The sequence below is a fragment of the Orycteropus afer genome, unplaced genomic scaffold, assembly GCF_000298275.1.
Source record: "Orycteropus afer afer isolate SDZICR_OR568_19922 unplaced genomic scaffold, OryAfe1.0 scaffold00034, whole genome shotgun sequence".
Lineage (NCBI taxonomy): Eukaryota > Metazoa > Chordata > Mammalia > Tubulidentata > Orycteropodidae > Orycteropus > Orycteropus afer.
Genome location: NW_006921621.1, coordinates 10,187,571 through 10,209,010, shown reverse-complemented (window position 1 = coordinate 10,209,010; position 21,440 = coordinate 10,187,571). Strand labels below are relative to the sequence as shown.

General features: G+C 39.3%; 1 protein-coding gene across 1 annotated transcript in view; it reads left to right on the top strand.

The window, feature by feature from the left end:
* Positions 1-21,440, top strand: part of MEP1A (meprin A subunit alpha) — a 47,404-nt gene that overhangs the window by 21,586 nt on the left and 4,378 nt on the right. The window contains exons 8-13 of the mRNA XM_007936295.2: positions 3,660-3,881; positions 4,657-4,806; positions 9,361-9,576; positions 14,321-14,794; positions 15,494-15,667; positions 17,810-18,110. Of these exons, the coding sequence (XP_007934486.1) occupies positions 3,660-3,881; positions 4,657-4,806; positions 9,361-9,576; positions 14,321-14,794; positions 15,494-15,667; positions 17,810-18,110 (1,537 nt within the window). The remainder of the gene's footprint in view (positions 1-3,659; positions 3,882-4,656; positions 4,807-9,360; positions 9,577-14,320; positions 14,795-15,493; positions 15,668-17,809; positions 18,111-21,440) is intronic.

The window sequence follows — 21,440 nt, the reverse complement described above, 5'->3', positions numbered from 1 at the left end:
AACAATGAAGAATACTGTTATCTGAAATTGCAAACCCTATCCTGTTATTTCTGACTAATTATCTACACTCTTGTTAATCAAAATCGGACATTCTGGATCTTTCCCCTTTTTAAGCACCTCACTCTTCTGTGAACTAAACAGAAGACTACACAATTGTCTTCTGAAGTGTTATTATGCAGTTATGCTATTCTAACATATTCAATGTTCTTTAGTTATTCTTTGTTCCCTTGAATGCTGCCTTAAACACTTAAATAGGTGGTTTTTGAATACACTGAAACATCATTTATTAAATGTTTCCTAATGTGCTGAAGAAAAAGTCAATACTGTGTTTGAGAAATCATATAGTATTCAATTAGGAATTTGTTCAGCAAGTGTTAAAAACATGTATTTTGGCAATAAAATATTAACGGAACTTTAACATACTAGAAATGCTTCAACTATTACCACACATGGCTTTTTTGAAACAAATATTTGTCTCATATGTGCTATTAATTTAGATCCAAGTTTCACATATGGTGTCTTGGTTCTCTAATGCTGCTATAACAGACCTACCACAAGCAGATGAAATAGGGATTTACTCTCTTACATTTTAGGAGGCTAGAAATCCAAGTTCAAAGTGCTGGCTCTAGGGGCTGGACAAAGGCCCCTTGACCTTGGGCTTCAGCTCTGCCTCCTGTTCCAGACCCACTAGATCAGGAGACTTTTTCTGACTCATGCAGCTGCTGGCTCCTGAGACTGATGAACCCAAGATTGACAGGTAAAACGGCACTGTCCCAAGATCATCAGGCAACATGGCAGGGCACTGAGATGGAGACTCTGCCAAATGCAGGATCCAAATGTGCCAAAAGCTACAGCCCTTTCTCGAAACTTCTAATATACTGAAAGTAGGTCACACCCTGAAGGCAGCATCTTAGCTGCTCACAGCAGATTACATCATGGAGATGATTACCAGTTTTATCATGGGGAGTTAACTACATTCAGCTGCCAAGCCACTCAAAACCACGGCCCAGCCACTTTGACACACAACCTTAACTACCACATATAGGTTCATATATTATAGTGAAACTCTACTAATTTTACTCCTAGGGACATGGAAGAACTGGCTACGCTTTAAAATTAATGTGAATCCCCCAATATTTCTGCCAGAACTAGCTAATTTTGAAGTTGTGTAGATAAATGACTGTCTCTTGACATAGGGTTAAGGATGTCTAATCACGTCAAAATCACCTGTGGGATGTTTTTAACCTATATCCCTCCAGTCTATTGTATTCTGATAATTCTAGGAGAGGTGGGAAAGGAGGGTAACTGTGGTTTGTGAAAGCCTCACTCCTATTACATTACCACTCAACCACTGAGCTATAGGAAAAGCAACATTCTTTGTAGCTTCCCAATCTAATCTAGAGACTAGTGGAGAGTATTCATCTAGAGACAAAATAATAGATTAGACTGAAATGTATTTGTAGCCCAGGTGTAATTACATTATAACCGGGTGTATGTGAAGGGAGAGAGAGAGAAGAAGGTCATATATGAAATCACTAAATCTCTGAGTGTGAGACTCATGGTACAATTAGACTTAGTCCATATTTGCCCAGAGGACTGCATTTCATACTTTCCCATACAAATAATTTGCTTTACCGAAAATTATATGAGACATTAGAAAACTTCCTATTTCTATGTCTTGAAAGTGGCTGTGATTAGTACTTTTAAGATGGCTTTAGGTCTAGTGAGTTCCCCTTGTTTTGAGTAAGCCAGTACCTTTTGCTGAGGTCATTTTTCAGACTTGCTTACCCCTGGGTTGAGCGTGGGTTGTTCAACTCATGTTTGCTCATCTCTTATCTATATTTTCAGCAGGTGTAATTTCATATATCTAAATTGCCTGCAATAACTGGAGAACAGTTATCAAAGGACAAGTCAAATCCAGTAAGATTATAGTCGAGGGCAATATTATTTCTCAGGATAAGTTTGATAATACTTCATTTCCAGTCAATGACAATGACAATCATACTATGTAACCTAAGAAGATATTGTGCTGGTGATATAGTTCTTTCCCTAAGCCCAGCTACATTTTTGGGTAGGGATTGTTTTCTGGATCTGTTCCCTTCCACTGAGCAAAAAAAAAAAAAAAACTCGACTCCTGAGGTTTAGCAGGGATTGGCAACCTACCATTACAGCTCACCTTAAATGACATTTTAGGACTGAGCTTTCTGGAAGAAGTTAGTTTTCCCCTTCCCTGTTTAGTTCATTTACTGTTTTCAGTACTGTCCCCTCTCTGAAAATGTTTGATTCCTGCCAAGTAGTTCCCCATTAAATTCCTATAGGTTAGGAGGAAGAGACATTAGTGTCCTCATTTTAGAGTTAACACAAGGTCTTCCTCAAAGAGGCTCCTTAGTGTTTTCAAGAGCATTTGGAGACCTCCACTGGCCCCCATTCGCCAAAGCACCACTCTTCTTCCACCCTAAACACACTTGTGTGATGTCTTTGAAATGTAATTGTATTTTCTTCTCTTTAATTTGTAAAAATAACTGAAAGATGAGCTAGAGAAGAAGACAGAACATAAAGATGGAAAGTTATGAGAATGGAGGACTTATGAGCATTTTCATTTCGTTTTCCTATCACTTTATAGGAGGGAAATTAGAAATCAGGGACCTTTCTGCATTACTGCAACCGAAACAGTAAATTTCTGATGGTTAGTTGATTAAAAGAATATTTTACTGGTTTCTCATTTCAGCTTTACACATTGTGGTATACATTATCTCATTTGTAATAATCTCCTCATAAGATATTTTCCTTCCTTGTTTTGAAATGAAAATAAACTTTATCCTTCTCATTTTATTTTTTTTCTCTGTGATGCTTTTCCTGGGAGCAAAGGTATAAACTTTGGTTGGCAGGAGCCCCTTTCTTACCTGTTTATTTTTCCCGTTGCCCCTCAGATTTCCTTTTCTTAACCTATGGAAGATCCAGTCAGGTACAGCTCTGGGCAGACACAGGCAGCTGGAGTACTTGGCTTTTAGGAAGATGTATTTTGAAGATAATCTTGAACATTTTTCAGAATTCAAAAATTCATTTTCCTCATGTTTGGAATTCTTATGTTAGCTTTGACATTTTACCTTCTCTTTCTGAACATATAGACAGATAGACAGACAGACAGACAGATAGACAGATAGATAGATAGATAGATAGATTAGACATAGAAATAGATACAGATCTATCTGTCTGTCTATCTATCTATCTATCTATCTATATTTGCCATATATTTGACTTCTGCTCATGGCAACCTTATGTGTGTCAGAGTAGAACTGTGTTCCATAGGGTTTCCAATGGCTGATTTTTCAGAACTACATCACCAGGCCTTTCTTCTGAGGCACTTATATGTAGACTAAAACTGCCAACCTTTTGTTAGCAGCTGAGCATGCTAACCATATATATATTTGTATATGTTGTTGTTGTTGTTGTTGTTATTTGCCGTTGAGTCGGCCCCGACTCATAGCGACCCCTCCTTGGGTTTCTGAGGCAGTATCACTACGGAAGTAGGATTGCCCAACCTTCACATATATATATTTTAGTTGTGGGGTTGGACTCTATTTAAGCATTTGATCAAAGAGATCTTGGCGGGGAAAATAATGTGACTGAGCAGGACCTGTGCATTGTCTCCCTGACAGGTTACCAGCACAACTTTAACACCTATAATGACAACTTCATCACAGACCTCAACACACCCTATGATTATGAGTCTTTGATGCACTACGAACCTTTCTCATTTAACAAGAATGAAAGTGTCCCTACCATCACGGCCAAAATCCCTGAATTTAATTCTGTCATTGGGCAGCGCCTGGATTTCAGTGCCATTGATTTAGAAAGGCTGAACCGAATGTACAATTGCAGTGAGTACTCCTGGGTCTGAGGACTGGGTAAACTAGCTCCAACAGAGATTCCTTTGGTTCTAGAAGCTTCCTTTACATATTCCTTTACTCTTCTTTCCCATATTCTAGATGAAGGAATGTGGGAAAACGAAATAATCTTAGTTGTTTTCTCTTTAGAGTAGAAAAAAATCATAATACCTATCTCACAAGATAGCTATGAAAATCAATTATGAGGTTGTGTTTTGCCAAATGAAAGAAGTTGGTGTTGTCTAACTTCTTTAGCTTCCTTTTGGAGGATGCATCATTATATAAAGGTCCAGGTACTTAGAATAAATGATGATACACTTGACTATTTTGTATCCTACAAAATGCTTACCCTTGGCTAACTATTCCTAGGGTGACCAAGTCTGTTCCTCTGGGTTGGGGACTTTTAAAGATGACCCTACTAGTCATCAGAGACATAATAATTAGTTATGTTCAATAAATATGTATAGAAGACCTACTAAGTATGAAGCCTAATGCTATTATACCTTGTTCTTGACCTAAAGTAGCTCATGCTTCACATTTATATAGCAAAACACAGTTATATATCTTTTTATCACTGGACTCTATGGGGTGGGTAGGGCTGTGTCTGTGTTGTCAAGTTCTAAAACCTTACTAATGAGAGAAGGACTTGTATTTGAAAACAAGTGAAGAAAAAAAAAGTTTCATGATACAATTCTTTCTGGACAATGAGATTATCTACGTGGAATGAGATTTCTTACTTTTAACCAGGTGACAAAAATGTCATTTGCAGCAACAACTCACACCCTTTTAGACCACTGTGCTTTTGAGAAGGCAAACATCTGTGGCATGATTCAGGGCACAAGAGATGATGCTGACTGGGCTCATCAGGACAGTGCTCAGCCAGGACAAGAGGATCACACCTTGGTGGGACGCTGCACAGGTCAGTGAAGGAGGAAAGTAAACACACTGAGGTGGTTCACCAGGTTGAATTGGTCAAAGCAGTCAATGTGTTTTGCCTCAATCTGAATGTTAGTTATCAAGCCTGGAAATCTGAATAAGGACAAAGAACATTTCTTACATCTTAATTATTAACTCAATCAAAAGAACCCAGGTCTGTACATGCAAATGAAAGATGTCTTTAAGTGATGACAGAACTGATGTGGACACCTGGTTGATAAGACATGACTTTTGTAAATAAGGACTATGTCTCTAGAGCACTATCCTCCAACAGAACCATAATGTGACTCATATATGTAATTTAAATTTATCTGTGGTGGCATAGATATAGATCTATTGATCTATCTACCTATCTATCTATCTCTATTTATCTACCTACCTACTTGCCATAGATTTGACTTCTGCTCACGGTAACCCCATGTGTGTCAGAGTAGAACTGTGTTCCATGGGATTTTTGACTACTAACCAGAAGACATTTGACTGCTAACTGAAAGGCTGGTGGTTGAAACCCACCAGCCACTCCTTGGAAGGAAGATTGGGCAAGCTACTTCCATAGTGACACTGGCTTGGAAAACCCCAGGAGGGGTCGCTATGATGGCAGTGAGTTAGTTATTTAGAAAAACCACATAAAAAATAAAAAAAATGGTGAAATTAATTTTAACAATATAATTTATTTAACCTAATATATCCAAAGGAGCTCTGGTGGTGTAGTGCATAAGGCATTTGACTGCTAACCAGGAGGCTGGCAGTTCAAACCCACTAGCCACTCCTTGGAAGGAAGGTTGGGGAATCAGCCTTGGAAACCCAAGGATGAGTCACTATGAGTTTGATCCAACTAGACGGCAGTGTGTTAATATATCCAAAAGATGAGCATTTCATCATGTAATCAATATAACATTTATTAACATAATCAATATAACAATTAATCAGATTTTTTTTTTCACTAAGTATTTGAAATCTGATGTATAGTTTGCCCTTATAGCACAACTCAGTTTGAACTGGCCACCATTCAAGTGCTCAGTAGTCCCATATGGCTGGTGACCACCATATTAGACAGCACATCTTTATACAGTTCTTGTATGTGTTTTGTGTAGTAAAACAGCAATAGAGTCAGACAGACCTGGGTTTGAAATCTGGCTCCACTACTTACTAATTGTAACCATAAAACCGAAAAAAACCAAACCCACTGCAGTAGAGGCGTATCTGACTCAAAGTGACCCCTCCTTGGGTTTCCGAGACAGTATCACTATGGAAGTAGATTGCCCAACCTTCTCTCCAAGGAGTGGCTGGTGGGTTTGAACCACCAGCCTTCTGGTTAGCAGTCAAATGTGTAGGCGCTATGCTACCATAGGAAGTGATTTTTTTTAAAGTTTTTATTTTCATAAGCTTCTCTAAACCTCAAGGTATTAATACTTCAGAGTGAGGATAGAAGGATATAATTCATGCAAATCTCTCAGCTGCAGACAAGCAGTTTCACTTCTTTTCTTTCTTTCTTTCTTTCTTTTTCCTCTATACTGAAAAACAAAAAACAAAGAACTACTATCAAGTTAATTCTTATAGTGACCCTATACTAGGAGTTCTGGTGGTCTAGTGTCTAAGACATTTGACTGCTAACCAGAAGGCTGGCAGTTCAAACCCACTACTCCTCCTCCTCCTCCCTGGAAAAAAGATTGGGCAATCTGCTTCCATAGTGATTACTGCCTCAGAAACCCAAGGATGGGTTGCTATGAGTCCAACTTGACAACAATGAGTTTGGTTGTTTTTCTCTTTTCTTTTCTTTTTCTTTCTTTTAATAAGACAGAGTAGAACTGCTGCATAGGGTTTCCAATGCTGTAAATTATTAGGGATGCAGACTGCTGCATCTTTCTCCTGCAGAAGGGTTGGTGGCTTTGAACCACCAACATTTTGGTTAGAAGCTGAATGCTTTAACCACTATGCCACCAGAACTTATTTTTCCCTCTAAAAACCAAACGCAAACCCTGACTCATGGTGACCCCCATAGGGTTTCCAAGACTATAAACATTTATGGAAGCAGACAGCCTTGCATTTTTCCTGCAGAGTGGCTGGTTTGAACCTCCGATATTTTGGTTAGCAGCCCAATGCCTTAACCACAGCACCACTGGAACTCCTTATTTTTTTTCTCTCTATAGGTCCAATTTATTTTTTAATTCTATTTTAGCATCCTTATTTATGTGCCTCTTATTGAGATAATCTCAATCCTATTTGGAAGCAAGTCAGTTTACACATTCTACTAGCTTTTTTTTTTTTTTTTTTTAAAAATAGTCTTATGAGGTCCTTTGTCCATGCCTGCCTGAGGTCTGGTTAGACAGTCTTCTCTAAAGGGACCCAACATGTCATCCTGATGCCATGCCATCAGGGATATGCCAGTGGTCATAAACCAATGCCATTCTCCCTCTTTGACAGAGGGTAGAAGGTAGAAGTCTCTGTTACACATGAAATGTCAAACAGATTATCCTAAGCAACCAAAGGGTGAGCCAAGCCTGAAATTCTCTTTAAATTTCCATCATAGTTCCTAATCTGATCTATCCAGTGGGCTTGCTGCTAAGCTAATATATATATACTTGTCGGCTAAACAGAAGAGTGATCTTTATGTGATAGGAAACTGCTAAAAGAATGTTCTAGTATACTATTTGGGAGAAAAGGCCCACACCCAGAAGAAATGTCAAGAAACGCTTTATCAAGAGCCATTATGTTTTTCCACAGGAGCATTGACTGGGACTGTTTTCCCTGTTTTGGAGAGCACTGGTATTGTTCAGGATGATCCATAAAGTTGAAGAGCTCCAAGGACCTCTTGGACTTGAACCCACTTTCCATTTGAAACCCAGAGTTATGAATCAACACATAGTTAGTGGCAGAGCCAGGGCAAGAATTCAGGTCTCCTAATTCCTGGGCCTAAGTTATTTGCTTTCACTTTATACTTCCTACTGCATTTGGATAGGACTTCCTGACCAAGGAACCACATTGTGAGCTCTTCTTTAACCCAAACATTCATAATGCAGAAGTTTCCAGCTGCACTATATTCTATGACTTCAAGTACTGGAAAGTTCAACTATTGGGAAGAACAGACAAGAAAACACAATTTTCTGTGACATAATATCAAAGCCATTTAGACAGTTTTCAGCTTAGTTGAAAGGTCATTTAAACCAGTGATGCTTGCTGTTTGCTAACTGGGAAGACACACCTTCCACATATGAGACAGGATGAAGGGCACCAGATGACAAGAGGTCTTAGACTGTACTGTATCTCACATTGTCTTCATTTTGTGAAATATTTTGAGTGAAGCATTTGGTGATGGGTAGAAGACTGGAGTTCTGTTTGAAAGACCTTTTTTTCATGCAAGAATTTCTTATTATGCTTGACTTTGGAAGATGTGCTGGTTTGCCTAATGATTCATTAATTTAGACACATGCTTGTGTTTAAAGAGGAGAATTTGGCAATATCTGACTTAGGCAAATTCCACCTCTGGTACTAATGCTAGAGACACTTTATTGCCTTCTTTTCCAGCATTTTTTTTTTTTTTTTTTAGAGCTCTCTTTTACATTCAGAAGAAATCCTCAATTAATTCCTAATACATAGTTAATGCTCCTTCTCATTGCCAGATGATTCTTTACATATGATAATACACCAAGTTATTAGGGTGGCCTAGTGTCTAAGGCATTTGACTGCTAACCAGAAGGCTGGTGGTTCAAATCCACCAGCCACTCTTCGGAAGAAAGATTGGGTGATCTACTTCCGTACAGATACCACCTTGGGAACCCAAGGATGGGTCGCTATGAATTGGTGTCAACTCGATGGCAATGAGTTTGGCTTTTTTTTTGGTGTTAGGCTAGAAGCAGGGGCAGTTTGAACCCTTATTATCATAAATGGGAATATTAAAAAATCCAAATCCTAAACCTTTGAACCCCAGTATGTTTCATATAGGTGCCCTGGTGGCACAATGGTTAAGCTTACCTGCTAACAGAAAGGTTGGTGATTTGAATGCATCAGACTTCCATGGGAAAAAGATGAGGCAGTATGCTTCCATAAGGATTTACAGCCTTGGAAACCCCATGGGACAGTTCTACCCTGTCCTACAGGGTTACTGTGAGTCAGAATTGACTTGATGGTGATGGGTTCATGTTTCAAGTACATCAAAAGGCCAACTCTTCCCTTGGAATGAATCGCAAATTTTAAAAATGAAGTCAATGAGAAAAGTAGAACTCATTACAGAGACATTAGCTTTCATCAGACTTTGCTAGAAGCCTGTATTTCCTAAAATCAGAGGTAGAGATTTCTCAGCCTTGAGAAGAAAGGTAATTCAAGAGGTCACAGAGAATGGCAACATTATCCAGTGAATCTATCCATAGAGACTAATAGAATGTTCACTGGCAAATACCTTCTTTCTATTTCCCCCAGAAGAGCTCGGGCTTTTGTTGCCTGGGTAATGACTGTTGTTCATTATTTCATTTTCCTTGGGCAGATGGTACCCTGGGGCATGGGAAGCCAGAGATGAGATATTAGGGTGCTCTCTTCACAGATGCTGGCTACTTCATGCACTTCAACACCAGCTCTGGGTCAGCAGAAGAGGCAGCCTTGCTGGAGTCACGGATTCTTTACCCAAAGAGGAAGCAGCAGTGCTTGCAGTTTTTCTACAAAATGACAGGAAGCCATTCAGATAGACTGGTTGTCTGGGTCAGGAGGGATGACAGCACAGGCAATGTTCGCAAGCTGGTCAAAGTGAAGACTTTCCAAGGTACTTATAAGCATCTACTACACAAGGACTGTGTGGCTTAAATCTGGGATTCTGTTTCTCTTCTTCCATCTCCTTCTCCTCTTCCCTTCTCTTTTTGCCTTCTCCACCACCTCCTCCTTTCAGTCCTCTTCTTCCTCTTTCTCCTTTTTCTCTCCTTCCTCATCCTCCCCTTCTTTCCTATACCTTTTCACTTCCTCCTCTTCTAAGGGCCTAGAATAATATCTGGCTTGTTTTAACCACATAATGAAAGTTTTAACTACTAAAAAATTTATAGGACAGAGGGTTTAGGTGAGGCTGATATATATTTTTGTAAGAGGCCAAATAACGTATGTAAATCCAGTTTTCACTAGCATTTGGGAGAACTCCCAAGCTAAGGCAGAGAAAAAGGGTGATTTGGGGCTGAGGATTGAAAAGTAAAATAGGTGCAGGAATTGATACTGCTGGGAGACATACAGTAGGTAAGTAGTTGACCATAAGTGTTTTTGCATCCCTTTCAGAAAATTCAATGATACCTTTATTTAGTATGCTGAAGTAACTTGAAGCAGACTTATACAGCTGGTGGGCAGTAAACTGTTTTCAAATATTCATTTCATTTATTTACATATTTCTACTTCCCTAATAAACTCATAAAGTAAATACATATTTACTTTATGTATTTCTATAAAAAAAATTCAACATGCGAACCTTGAAATACTAAGCTAGGCAGTTGTGTACAAGGGTAATCTGGCTGTAAATCAACATCCAGTGTTATAAAGCCAAGTATTTCCCTTTTGTGGGGGTGGGTGTTCATTCACAACTAGAAAAAGAGACACAAGCATTCATATTTTTCCATTTCATAAATAATTTTTCAATTAAAATTAGTCCAAAGAAAGAACTGTATTTCAGCCTATACTTGAAATGTGAAGGCTTTTGTAGAGGTTACTTATAAAAACAGGTGCCCAAATCATTGCTACCAGGTCATTCTGTGGAGAACTTGGGAACTCTCCAAATAATGGTTTTGAGGGATTCACATTTCTGGCTGGAATTTATCATAGCTGGTATAATGGAGTCCTTCAAGAGGTAAGAAATCTCTATGTTATCAAAGATTTTAAATATTTAATTTGAAAATGAATTGCAGGCTGAATAACATTGATGGGATCTATTATTGCTCACTTCCATATAAAGCTAAAAATTTTATCCTCATCAGCATAAAATCAATGAAGCAAACTTTCCACACTTAATTTAGCTCATTACACTGATTATGCTTAAGTTTTATAGAATTTAAAGTGTGTCTGTCTGAGATCTCTGGAAGTACCATATAAATAAATTCTTGAAGAAGTCCATTCTGATAATATCTTGTCAAAGAAATTTTTCTAAAATGTTAAATATTGCTTAGTGTTTATATGATATTTAACTTATGATAGTTAAAATCATACTAAATACATTTTAACCTTTTCAAAATGTGTTTGTAACCAAGATACTTACATACAAAATACGTGTGTGTATGTATATACACACATATGCATATATAATCTTTACATATTGCAAACAGGACATGGGGGTGGCATCCTCCTCTGACTTCACAAGTGGAAGAGACAATCACTATCAGAAGCCCAAGGCTGATTTCTACAAGGTCAGACATGCTGTCACCCTCCAGCCTTTTTTTTTTAAACCAATTTTGATGCCAATTGTCCCTCCCAGGGCACTCACTGCTTCTCTGCTGGGTTCAATAATCATTGCAGTGGCCACCCAGAACTCATACAATACTCACAATTATGGAGTTTATTAGGGAAGTAACAGGTTACAATTCAGGTCAGGAATGCTCAGGATACAATTCTTCAGTCAGGAAATCCTCCTTTAGGCCATACACTCAGGTATACCTATACCTCTCTTTGGCCCTTGGCTTCTTGGACACCCTCTGCTCTATTCAGGCAACTGTTACAAAGCTCTTTTTTAGCTCTGCCAATAGGAGCATCTAGGTGCACCCCACACTGCCAGCAAACCTCTGCTCAAAGGCACTCAGCTTTCTTGCTCAGTGGGCCAGCAAGCCCACTGCTCTGTCTCGAGCCTCTTGGTTCTGCTGCTGCCATCTCTCTGCCAACTCTCTGCCACGGAGGCCCAGGGCAGTAATTTCAGGTCCAATGATGAGCTCTACTCCACCTCCAGTTCTTCATTCTTGCTGGCAGTGAGATCCCCCTTCTGTCTCTGGGAGGGCTCATTTTAAGCTTAGCAATCCTCACATTAGGGTTGATTGCTAACCAGAAGGCTGACAGTTCAAAACCACCAGCCACTCCTCAGAAGGAAGGTTGGTCAATCTACTTCCATAGTGATACCTCCTTGGAAACCCTAGGAGGGGTCACTATGAGTCGGGTCTGACTGGACGGCACATAACAATGACAACAACAACAACAACATACACCTTGTTTGCATATTCCGATCCACACAAAGGTGCCAGATACTTTATTTACATTACTAAAAAGCTGTCCAATTCCCTTGGTGAGCCACAAGCATCTTACATTTGCATAGTTCCACCCACTAATTTGGTGGGAGTCACAAAGACTATGGGTAGAAGAGCTACACCGAGTAATTCACTGCACCACACATATAAGTGGTTCCATACAAATATGTGTCTATATGTATGCATAATACTTACATATAACCTTATTATAAAGTACTTGCATGCAAATGTGTGTATGTACAGACACACACACATACATGTTTTTTACTGAGGCCAGGACCCCTCTACAGATGACTCATTATAATTCCAAAATCACAGAGATGAGATTTGTCTCTCTTAACATCTAAGTACCCACAACTTGTGGAGCTAAATATTAGCTGAAAAATTCATGGTTAAAATTTGAATAATTTGAATATGAATTTAAAAATAAATTATGGTATATCTTTTTAAGCTGTTTTTCCTTTACTAGACATGTGACCCTAGAAAAGTTACTTGATCAGTTTAAAATAGTTCTTACAGACATTTTATTAAAGATGATATGCTGGCAGCCAACAAACAAATTAGGAATTGCTCACGACCTTTAGTCATTAGAGAGATGCAAATCAAAACAACGACGAGATATCATCTCACTCCAGCAATAATAACAAAGTTCAACAGGACAGAAAATAACAAATGCTGGCGAGGTTGCGGAGAGATTGGAACTCCTGTGCACTGCTGGTGGGATTGTAAAATGATATAACCATTGTGGCACACTGTATGGTGTTTCCTTAAAAAGCTGAAAATAGAAATACTATTTGATCCAGTAATTTCATTACTAGGAATATATCCTAAAGAGGTGAGAACAGACATATGCATACCTATGTTCATCGGAGCACAATTCCCAATAGCAAAGAGATGGAAACAACCTAAATGCCCATCACATAACAAAGAAGGGTTTGCTTAAGAAAGGGAACTCACTTTGTAGCTTACTGGGGTGGGGAGGGAAGGGGAGGGATTAATTTTGGGCTAGTTGGGACCCATATGCTGATGTGGGTAAGGGGAGGGATGTATAGAAAGAGTCTGTGACCACCATGATAACATTGAGAAAAGGGAGGATAGCGAATTGTGTACATAAGAGATAGACAACAGATGCTCATATCAACCAGTATATCCAAAATAATGCATTACCATTTACACCAAATACCAGGCTACAGATAAACACATAAACAACTAAGAAGATCAGATGGAGGTCAGTGAACAGGATTATAGTCTTGGTCAAGGATAGATTCAGTGGAGGCTAATCTTGCACAGATACCAGTGATACAAAATACCTGCAGTCCTTACAGAAACAACAGAAGACAGACATAGAGTAATCCCTCGCAGACACCCAGACACTGTGGGAGAGAGATCCAACGGATCTACCGTCTCAGGAGTATAGAACTGGGGGACACCAGACTCAATTGGCTCAACAAAATACATAAAAGCCTTATTCCTCATCCTACATTGGTGACTAGTGACTGGGTCTTAAAAGCTCTTAAGTGGTCATCTAAGATGCAGCTAATGGTCTTCTATCATTGGAGGTGAAGAAGAGGGCAGAAAAAAAAAAAAAAAAAGGCATTTGGAAGCAATCAGCCCTAGGACATGATGGCCCTCGAGACCAGAAGAACTAGATGGTGCCTGGCTACCAATGCCAACCACTCGAGAAAGGATCAAATCTGGAGATCCTGGATAGAGTGGGAGGGAAAACATGGAACAAAATCCAAAAACTCAATAATGACCAGACTTACTGGTCGGATGGAGTCTGGTGAGACCCCCAATACTATGGCCCTGGGATACATTCTAGGCTTGGAATAAAACTCACTCTTAGGGGCTGGCTTTCAGCCTAATAGTTAACAAGATGTACATGCAGACCACTTCAACCCAGGGTGACATACCCACATACTCTATGGAAATGCATCCCTTGGAGCAATGGACCATGGGGCACCACAGTGGCAACATCCACATGGAAGAAATGCAGGACACACAGGAGTGCATAACTATGAGGGATATGGGGGGGAGGGGGAGTTAGTGGGCAGGGAAGGGAGGAGACTGGGTTAGGGCAGGGGATTGTAAATGGGGAGTGAAACTAAATGTACATGTAATGTTGAATGTAAAACAAACTCTGCTCTGGAAAAATAAAATAAATAAAACAGTTCTTACCTCCTAGGGCTGTTTTGAGGATTAAATGAGTTAATGTATTTCAAGTGCTTGCACACTACCAGGCTCATAGTGAATTCTCACTCTATGTTGGCAAAATTGTCACCAATTTTATTTTCCATTTGTCCTCAGGAGATCTTGATCAAAATTGGAAAATTGCTCATGTGACACTCAGAGAGGAAAAGAAGTTTCGCTACCTTTTCCAGGGCACAAGAGGTAACCCCCAGAACTCCAGTGGAGGGATTTACCTTGATGACATCACTCTGATGGAAATGCCATGCCCAACGGGGGTTTGGACAGTACGGAACTTCTCCCAGGTTCTCACGAATACAGTGCAAGGAGACAAACTCCAGAGCCCTCGATTCTACAATTTAGAGGGATATGGTTTTGGTTTGACCTTATATCCCCATGGCAGAATAAACTCCATTAGCTCTGGCTACACAGGGCTGACTTTTCACCTGTGCAGTGGCGAAAATGATGCTATCCTGGAGTGGCCAGTTGTAAACAGACAGGTGATAATGACAATTCTTGACCAGGAACCCGATGTTAGAAATAGGATGTCATCCAGCCTGGTGTTCACTACCTCCGAGTCCCAGACTTCTTCAGGTAAGTAATTTCAGCATAATTAAGAACTGTCTCCTAGACCAAGAGGATAAGCAGATGAGATTCCTATCTTTACAAGAGAAATTAACATTTCTCTCACATTATTTCCTTGGACATATCAGCAACATAGTCATGTTGTATTATTAAGATTTGCAATGCTGTATTATCTTCCTTCTCTTTCTTGAATTCATTTATCAACCATCTATTGAGCACTGATGGTGTACCAAACTCTATGCTAGGCACTAAGAAACAAATCAGGTAATTCCTGCTCTAATTGAAAAGACTCAAACTGCTCATCATTTATAAAATACTCAGAATTTGCTAGACTCTGCACAGAATGAATGCACTGACTCCTAAAATATTGCTAAATATCAGCCTGTGAAATAAACTTGATAACGAAGTAGGCAAACTATGTTTTTCAAAAAAATGGTCTTTAGTTAGATGAAGGAAGTTAACAGCTGTCCCTCCCTCTTTATTGCAGAAGTCACTCAACAGGGGACAGCTGACCATTCACAGCTGTGGTTTTTCACTCTTCCCCATCTTCAGCTTTAATTCTCTTGGAAAGAATAAATAATCCACTTTTTAATCATTGTTTTTTCTGATGAATAAAGCAGTAAACAATCATTAAAGATAAGTTGGGAAGTGAAGTATGAAAAGGTAATGTGATTTTTAAAGCACTTTTTCTCACCTATTACTTTGCAGCAATAAATGACTCTGTCATCTGGGACAGACCATCCACAGTGGGATCCTATGATCAGGGCTGTGATTGTTTTCGAAGCATAGACTGGGGTTGGAGTGGTTTCATCTCCCACGAAATGCTGAAAAGGAGGAGTTTCCTTAAAAATGATGACCTCATCATTTTTGTGGACTTTGAAGGTACTATTACTGTTCTTCCTAAGTCAGCAATCCTATGTTCTAGGCTTTCCACTGATTTTGCACTAAATTTTAAGCAACTCATGGAGAATGGGGTTTGTGTGTGTGTGTGTATGACTACTTTTTCTTTCTTTTTTTTTTTTTTAAAGATATATTGTAAGAGAACCACATTTTATGCAATTGCTGAAGGACTCACTTTTTAATTTTAATTCTCCTCAGGAGAAACTCAAATTTCAATGTCATTGTTTTTGATAATTTATCAAATATGACAGTTTACTGATTTCATTTTTATTTAAACAAATTCATCCATGCTAGTGTTTTGCTTCTTTTTACAAGTTAAATAATAATTCAGTTGTACTATTTTAAAAACAAAAATAGCTGGCATTATGAGAATCTACTGGACTCAAAGTTGCTCTTTTACGTCATTCAAGTTGATGTCCATGAGGGTCAGAGGGGCGCCTGAAAACTTCCTCCAGAACTTAATTGTTGTTGCGCCATCTTCACGATCATTGCTGTTTGAGCGCATTGTTAAAGTCACTGTGTCAATCTGTCTCATTGAGGGTGTTACAGCCATTGGGTCAATCTGTCTCATCGAGGGTGTTACAGCCACTGTGTCAATCCTCTCATTGAAGGTCTTCTTCTTTTTCTTTGACCCTCTATTTTACCAAACATGTTGTCCTTCTCCAGGGACAATGTAAAATACAACACCTGATCTATGATCAGCCAGCTCCTTAGTCAATGAATCAATAGAGGTGATTGTCTACTAGGGACTAGACTGGTACTAGAGCTGAAAATTTACAGAGAAATTTCAAAATGTTTCGTCCTCAATCTGATGCCTCTATCATTATTATGATCTAGCCGTTTTAATGTATAGCTTTGTTGTTGATGTTAAGGAGCTGGTGGTGCAGTAGCTAAGACATTTGGCTGCTAACCAAAAGGTTGGCAGTTCAGGCTCACTAGCTTCTCAGGAGAAAGACGAGGCAGTCTGCTTCTGTAAGATTACAGCCTTGGAAACTTTACGGTGTTGCTATGAGTTGGAATCAACTTGATGGCACTGGGTTTGGTTTGCTTTTGGGTTGTTGTTGTTAAGTGCCATTGAGTCGGTTCCAACTCATTGTGACCTTAGGAAAACAGATTAAAATGCTGCTCAGTCTTGTGCCATCCTCACAACCATTGCTGTATTTGAGCCCGTTGTTGCAGCCACTGTGCCAGTCCATCAGATTGAGGGCCTTCCCCTTTTTCACTGACCCTCTGTTTTACCTAGCATGATGCCCTTCAACAAAGTACATGAGATGAAGTCTCATCATCCTTGCTTCTAAGGAGAATTCTAGCTGCACTTCTTCCAAGATAGATCGTTTATTCTTGTGGCAGTCCATGGTATATTCAATATGCTTTAGCAACTACCATAATTCAAATGAATCAATTCTTCTTCAGTCTTTCTTAGTCATTGTCCAGCTTTTGCATGCATATGAGACGATTGAAAATACCATGGCTTGGGTCAGGCACAACTTAAACGTGACAGCTTTACTAACACTTTGAAGTGGTCTTTTGCAGTAGACTTGCCCAATGCATTATGTCCTTTGGTTTCTTGACTCCTGATTTCATGCATGTTGATTGAGGCTCCAAGTGAAATGAAATCCTTGACAACTTGAATCTTCTCTCTGTTTATTGTGATGTTGCTTTCTGGTCCAGTTGTGAGGATTTTTGTTTTCTTTCTGTTGAGAAGCAATCCACACTGAAGGGTGTAGTCTTTGATCTTCCTCAGTAAGTGCTTCAAGCCCTCTTCACTTTCAACAAGCAAGGTTGTGTTATCTGCATATCAGAGGTAGTTAATGAGTCTTCCTCCATTCCTAATGCTGCATTCTTCTTCACACAGTCCTGCTTGTCAGATTATTTTTTCAGCATGTAAATTGAATAAGTATGGTAAAAGCATAGAATACTGATGCACACTTTTCTTCATTTTAAACCACGTACTATCCCTTTATTATGTTTGAATAACTACTTCTTAGTCTATGTAGAGGTTCCTTATGAGCACAATTAAGTGTTCTGGAATTCCCATTTTCTGCAATATATGCATTTCCCATTTAACTGTAGTGGGTTATTAATTCTGGTTCTTCCTCATGATTCTTTGTCTATTTCTTTAAGATATCACCCACCTTAACAAGACTGAAGTTCCCACTAAAAACACAAGGCTAATCCCCCAAGGCCTTATTCTCCATGATCAAGAGCAGCAAGCCCCAGGAAAAGGTTCAGGGAAGGCCTTGTTAGAGGAAGTCCCACCTGGCAGCCTGGGCCAGGGGCAGCCCAGCCGACCGAAGCGGTCAGTGGAGAACACAGGCCCCATGGACTACCACAACTGGCCACAGTACTTAAGAGACCCATGTGACCCAAACCCTTGCCAAAACGATGGCACCTGTGTGAACGTGAAGGGAATGGCGAGCTGCAGGTAGGCTCTGTGGCCTGGGGGAGGCAAGTGGTGGGTCAGCAGACATGAACGCAGTGTTTGATTAACACTGCTAAAAAAAAGATGCTGTTCTTATTAATGTCACTGAATTGTACATGTAGAAATGGCTGAAATGGCACATGCTTTGTTACATATATTCTACCATAATAAAATTACAATTTTAAAAATAAGAAAAAAAGGTATAGTTCACAGGTTAAGGCATTGACTACATCAGATGGTCAAATGGACATGCTTAGGTCTTTCCCTGACCCTACAAAAATGTGCTGTAGAGTAGTGGGCTTATGTTCCTGGAGCAGGATAGGGGTCCTTCCAGGACAGAAGAGTCCCAGGTCTTCTCTCTTTGCTTTTATCCCTTCCCCCCTTTAGGGCATTGTCAACATCTTGAATGTTGTTGGACTTTCAAACTCCACCACAGCACAAACTGGAACTTTAGCCTATGGCCTTTGTGAGTACCAGGCTTCGCTATGACCTGACACAGTGGGACTCAGGACCTAGCTTAAAGTCTTCACTGACTGCAGATGTTGTTATTAGTTATTAACTATTATTGTTATTAGTTCTATCATGCCATTATTATTAGTTCTATTTTCAATAATAGTAATATCTGTTATTTTTGACTGCTTGTTGTATGGTGGGAGCTCTGGTGGCATAGTGCCTAAGGCACTTGACTGCTAGCCAGAAGGCTGGCGGTTCAAACCCACCAGCCACTCCTGGGAAGGAAGATTGGGCAATCTATTTCCATAGTGATACTGCCTTGGAAACCCAAGGAGGGATCACTGTGACTCGAATCTGACACAAGGGCATGAGGTTTGTGTGTGTGTGTGTGTGTGTGTGATATGGTGGTGTAGTGCCTAAGGCATTTTACTGCTAACCTGAAGGCTGACAGTTCAAACCCACCAGCCATTCCTCCAAAGGAAGAATGGGCAATCTACTTCGTAGAGACACTGCCTCGGAAACCCAAGGAGGAGTCTCTATGAGTCAAATCGACTTGGTGGCAGTGAGTTTCATTTGGTTTTAGTGTGGTGTGTCAAGTGATCTCCTAAGCGATATATATGCTTAAATGAATGCTCACAGCCACCCTATAACATAAGCTCTCTAATTATCCTTTTTTAATGCTTAAGAAGTTGATGCTTAAAGAGGTTAAGTAATTTGTCTAAAATGACCCAGATGATAAATGCTACAACTAGGACTTGTACCCAGACCTGTTTATCTGTACAGTTTTTTATAAATGAAAATTATTTTTAAAATATTTTTTCTTATTTCCATAAATACCTAAAATAGAAAAGTTTCCATTAAAGGATGTATATGATGACAGAAACATCAACTGATTTGATAGAATAGTAGCAGATGTAGGACCCACTCTGCTTGCTTTAAAATGAGTTATATTTCTTTCTTTCTTTTTTAAATGAGTTCTATTTCTTATGAGTTCTTTTCAATATCTACTTTGTCTATCCTTAGAAAAAGAAAAAAAAAAAACAAACATTTTATTTTGAAATAATTTTAGACTCATAGATACATTGCAAAAATAGTCCAGATAGTTTTCATATATTCTTCACACAACTTCCCCTAATGTTAACTTCTTATGAAAATTCAGTACAATGGTCAAAACCAAGAAATGAACATTGGCACAATACTGTTAACTAAAGAACTTATTCAGCTTTACTTAGTTTTCCCACTCATGTTCTTTTTCTGTTCCTGGATCCCATCAAGGATCCCACATTACATTTAGCTACAGGCAGTCCCTGGGATACAAATGTCCAATTTATGGACAACTTGTACTTGCCTTTCATGTTATGGACATTTGCCCTCACTTTGAAACAAGTGAACTCCTACTTGCAACAATTTCTTCAACATAATTACCTTCACTCGCTGCATAAGCAAGCCTTTTCTTGCACTAAAACCAACTCATTGCCATCAAGTCAATTCCAACTCAAAGTGATCCCACTGAGTTTCCAAAGCTGTAAATCTTTTTTTTTTTTTTAAACTTTTCTTGTGGTGAAAACATACACAACAAGACATTTGCCAACATAACAACTTCCCCATTTACAACTCAGGGCACTGATGACATATTTCATGTTGTGTCACCATTATAGGTATCCTTTTCCAAAATACTTCCTATTCTGTTCCAACATCTACAAATTCTTAAAGACACAGTTAGGAAAAGATCTCATTTGTAACCCGAGGACTGCCTGTGTCATGTCTCCTTACTCTTGTTCAACTTGTGACATTTCCTCAGTCTTTTCTCATCTTTTATGCCCACTTATAAAGAATAGCATCAACAGAAGGTTGATGTTTCAAACCCACCAGCCACTCCGTGGAAGCAAGACCAGGCAATCTACTTAAAGATTACTGCCTCGGGAACCCAAAGGGGGTCGCTGTGAGTCGATTGGCAGTGGGTTTGGTTTTTGGTTTTATAAAGAATACTGGTCAGTAGTTACTTTGAAATTGTTGCCCAATTTGGGCTTACCTGATGTTTTCTCATTAGATGGAAGTTGTTCTTTTCCCCCAAAGAATACCACAGAAGTCATATGCCCTTTTCAGTATATCATGTCAGAAGGTACATGAAAAGGATATGCCTTATCACTAGTGATGCTAACCTTGATCTCCTCGCACAACAAAGTTGCCATTCCTCACTCTGTAATGAACAAATAAGGAATATTTCAAGATCATGCAGATATCCTGCTTTTGTTGAAACCCTCATATACCAATTTCAGGACCCATCGGTAGATCCTGCCCACAATTATCACCACTGTGCTCCTCTGATCATGATTTTCTATTTCCACCACTTCCTCCACATTCATTAATTGTAATTATGTAAAGAAGAGTGGTCCTTTCTCCCTCAGCCATTTATTAATTCAATTATTTATGTCAGTCAGGACTCACAAATATTTATTTTATTCTATGGCTTATATTTTGACAATGTCATTATTTATTTTGTGCTCAAAATGTTCCAGCTTTGGCTTTTGGGAGCTCTTTCAGGTTGGCTCCCGTGCCCTTTCAACATGTACCTATCCCTTTTATGAGCACCACAGGATGCTCCAGACTTACCTTGCATTTTCCCTGCCCCAGTCTTGAAATCGTTTTCACTTCTCCAAGGTGCTCTGGTTCCTTTAATTGGAGAATATCCACTTTGTTTTTTGAGGACTCTGCAGCCATGGGTCTGAACCTGTTTACCTAATAAGTCTTTAGATGCTAGATTTCAATATATGCTCCAGTTGGCTTCATTCTTCCCAAAGTGCAGGAAGGTCAAGAGTGACCCCTTGTGGAGTCCTTTGATCAGAGAACCAAAAATAGCAAATAACAACCGACCATTAA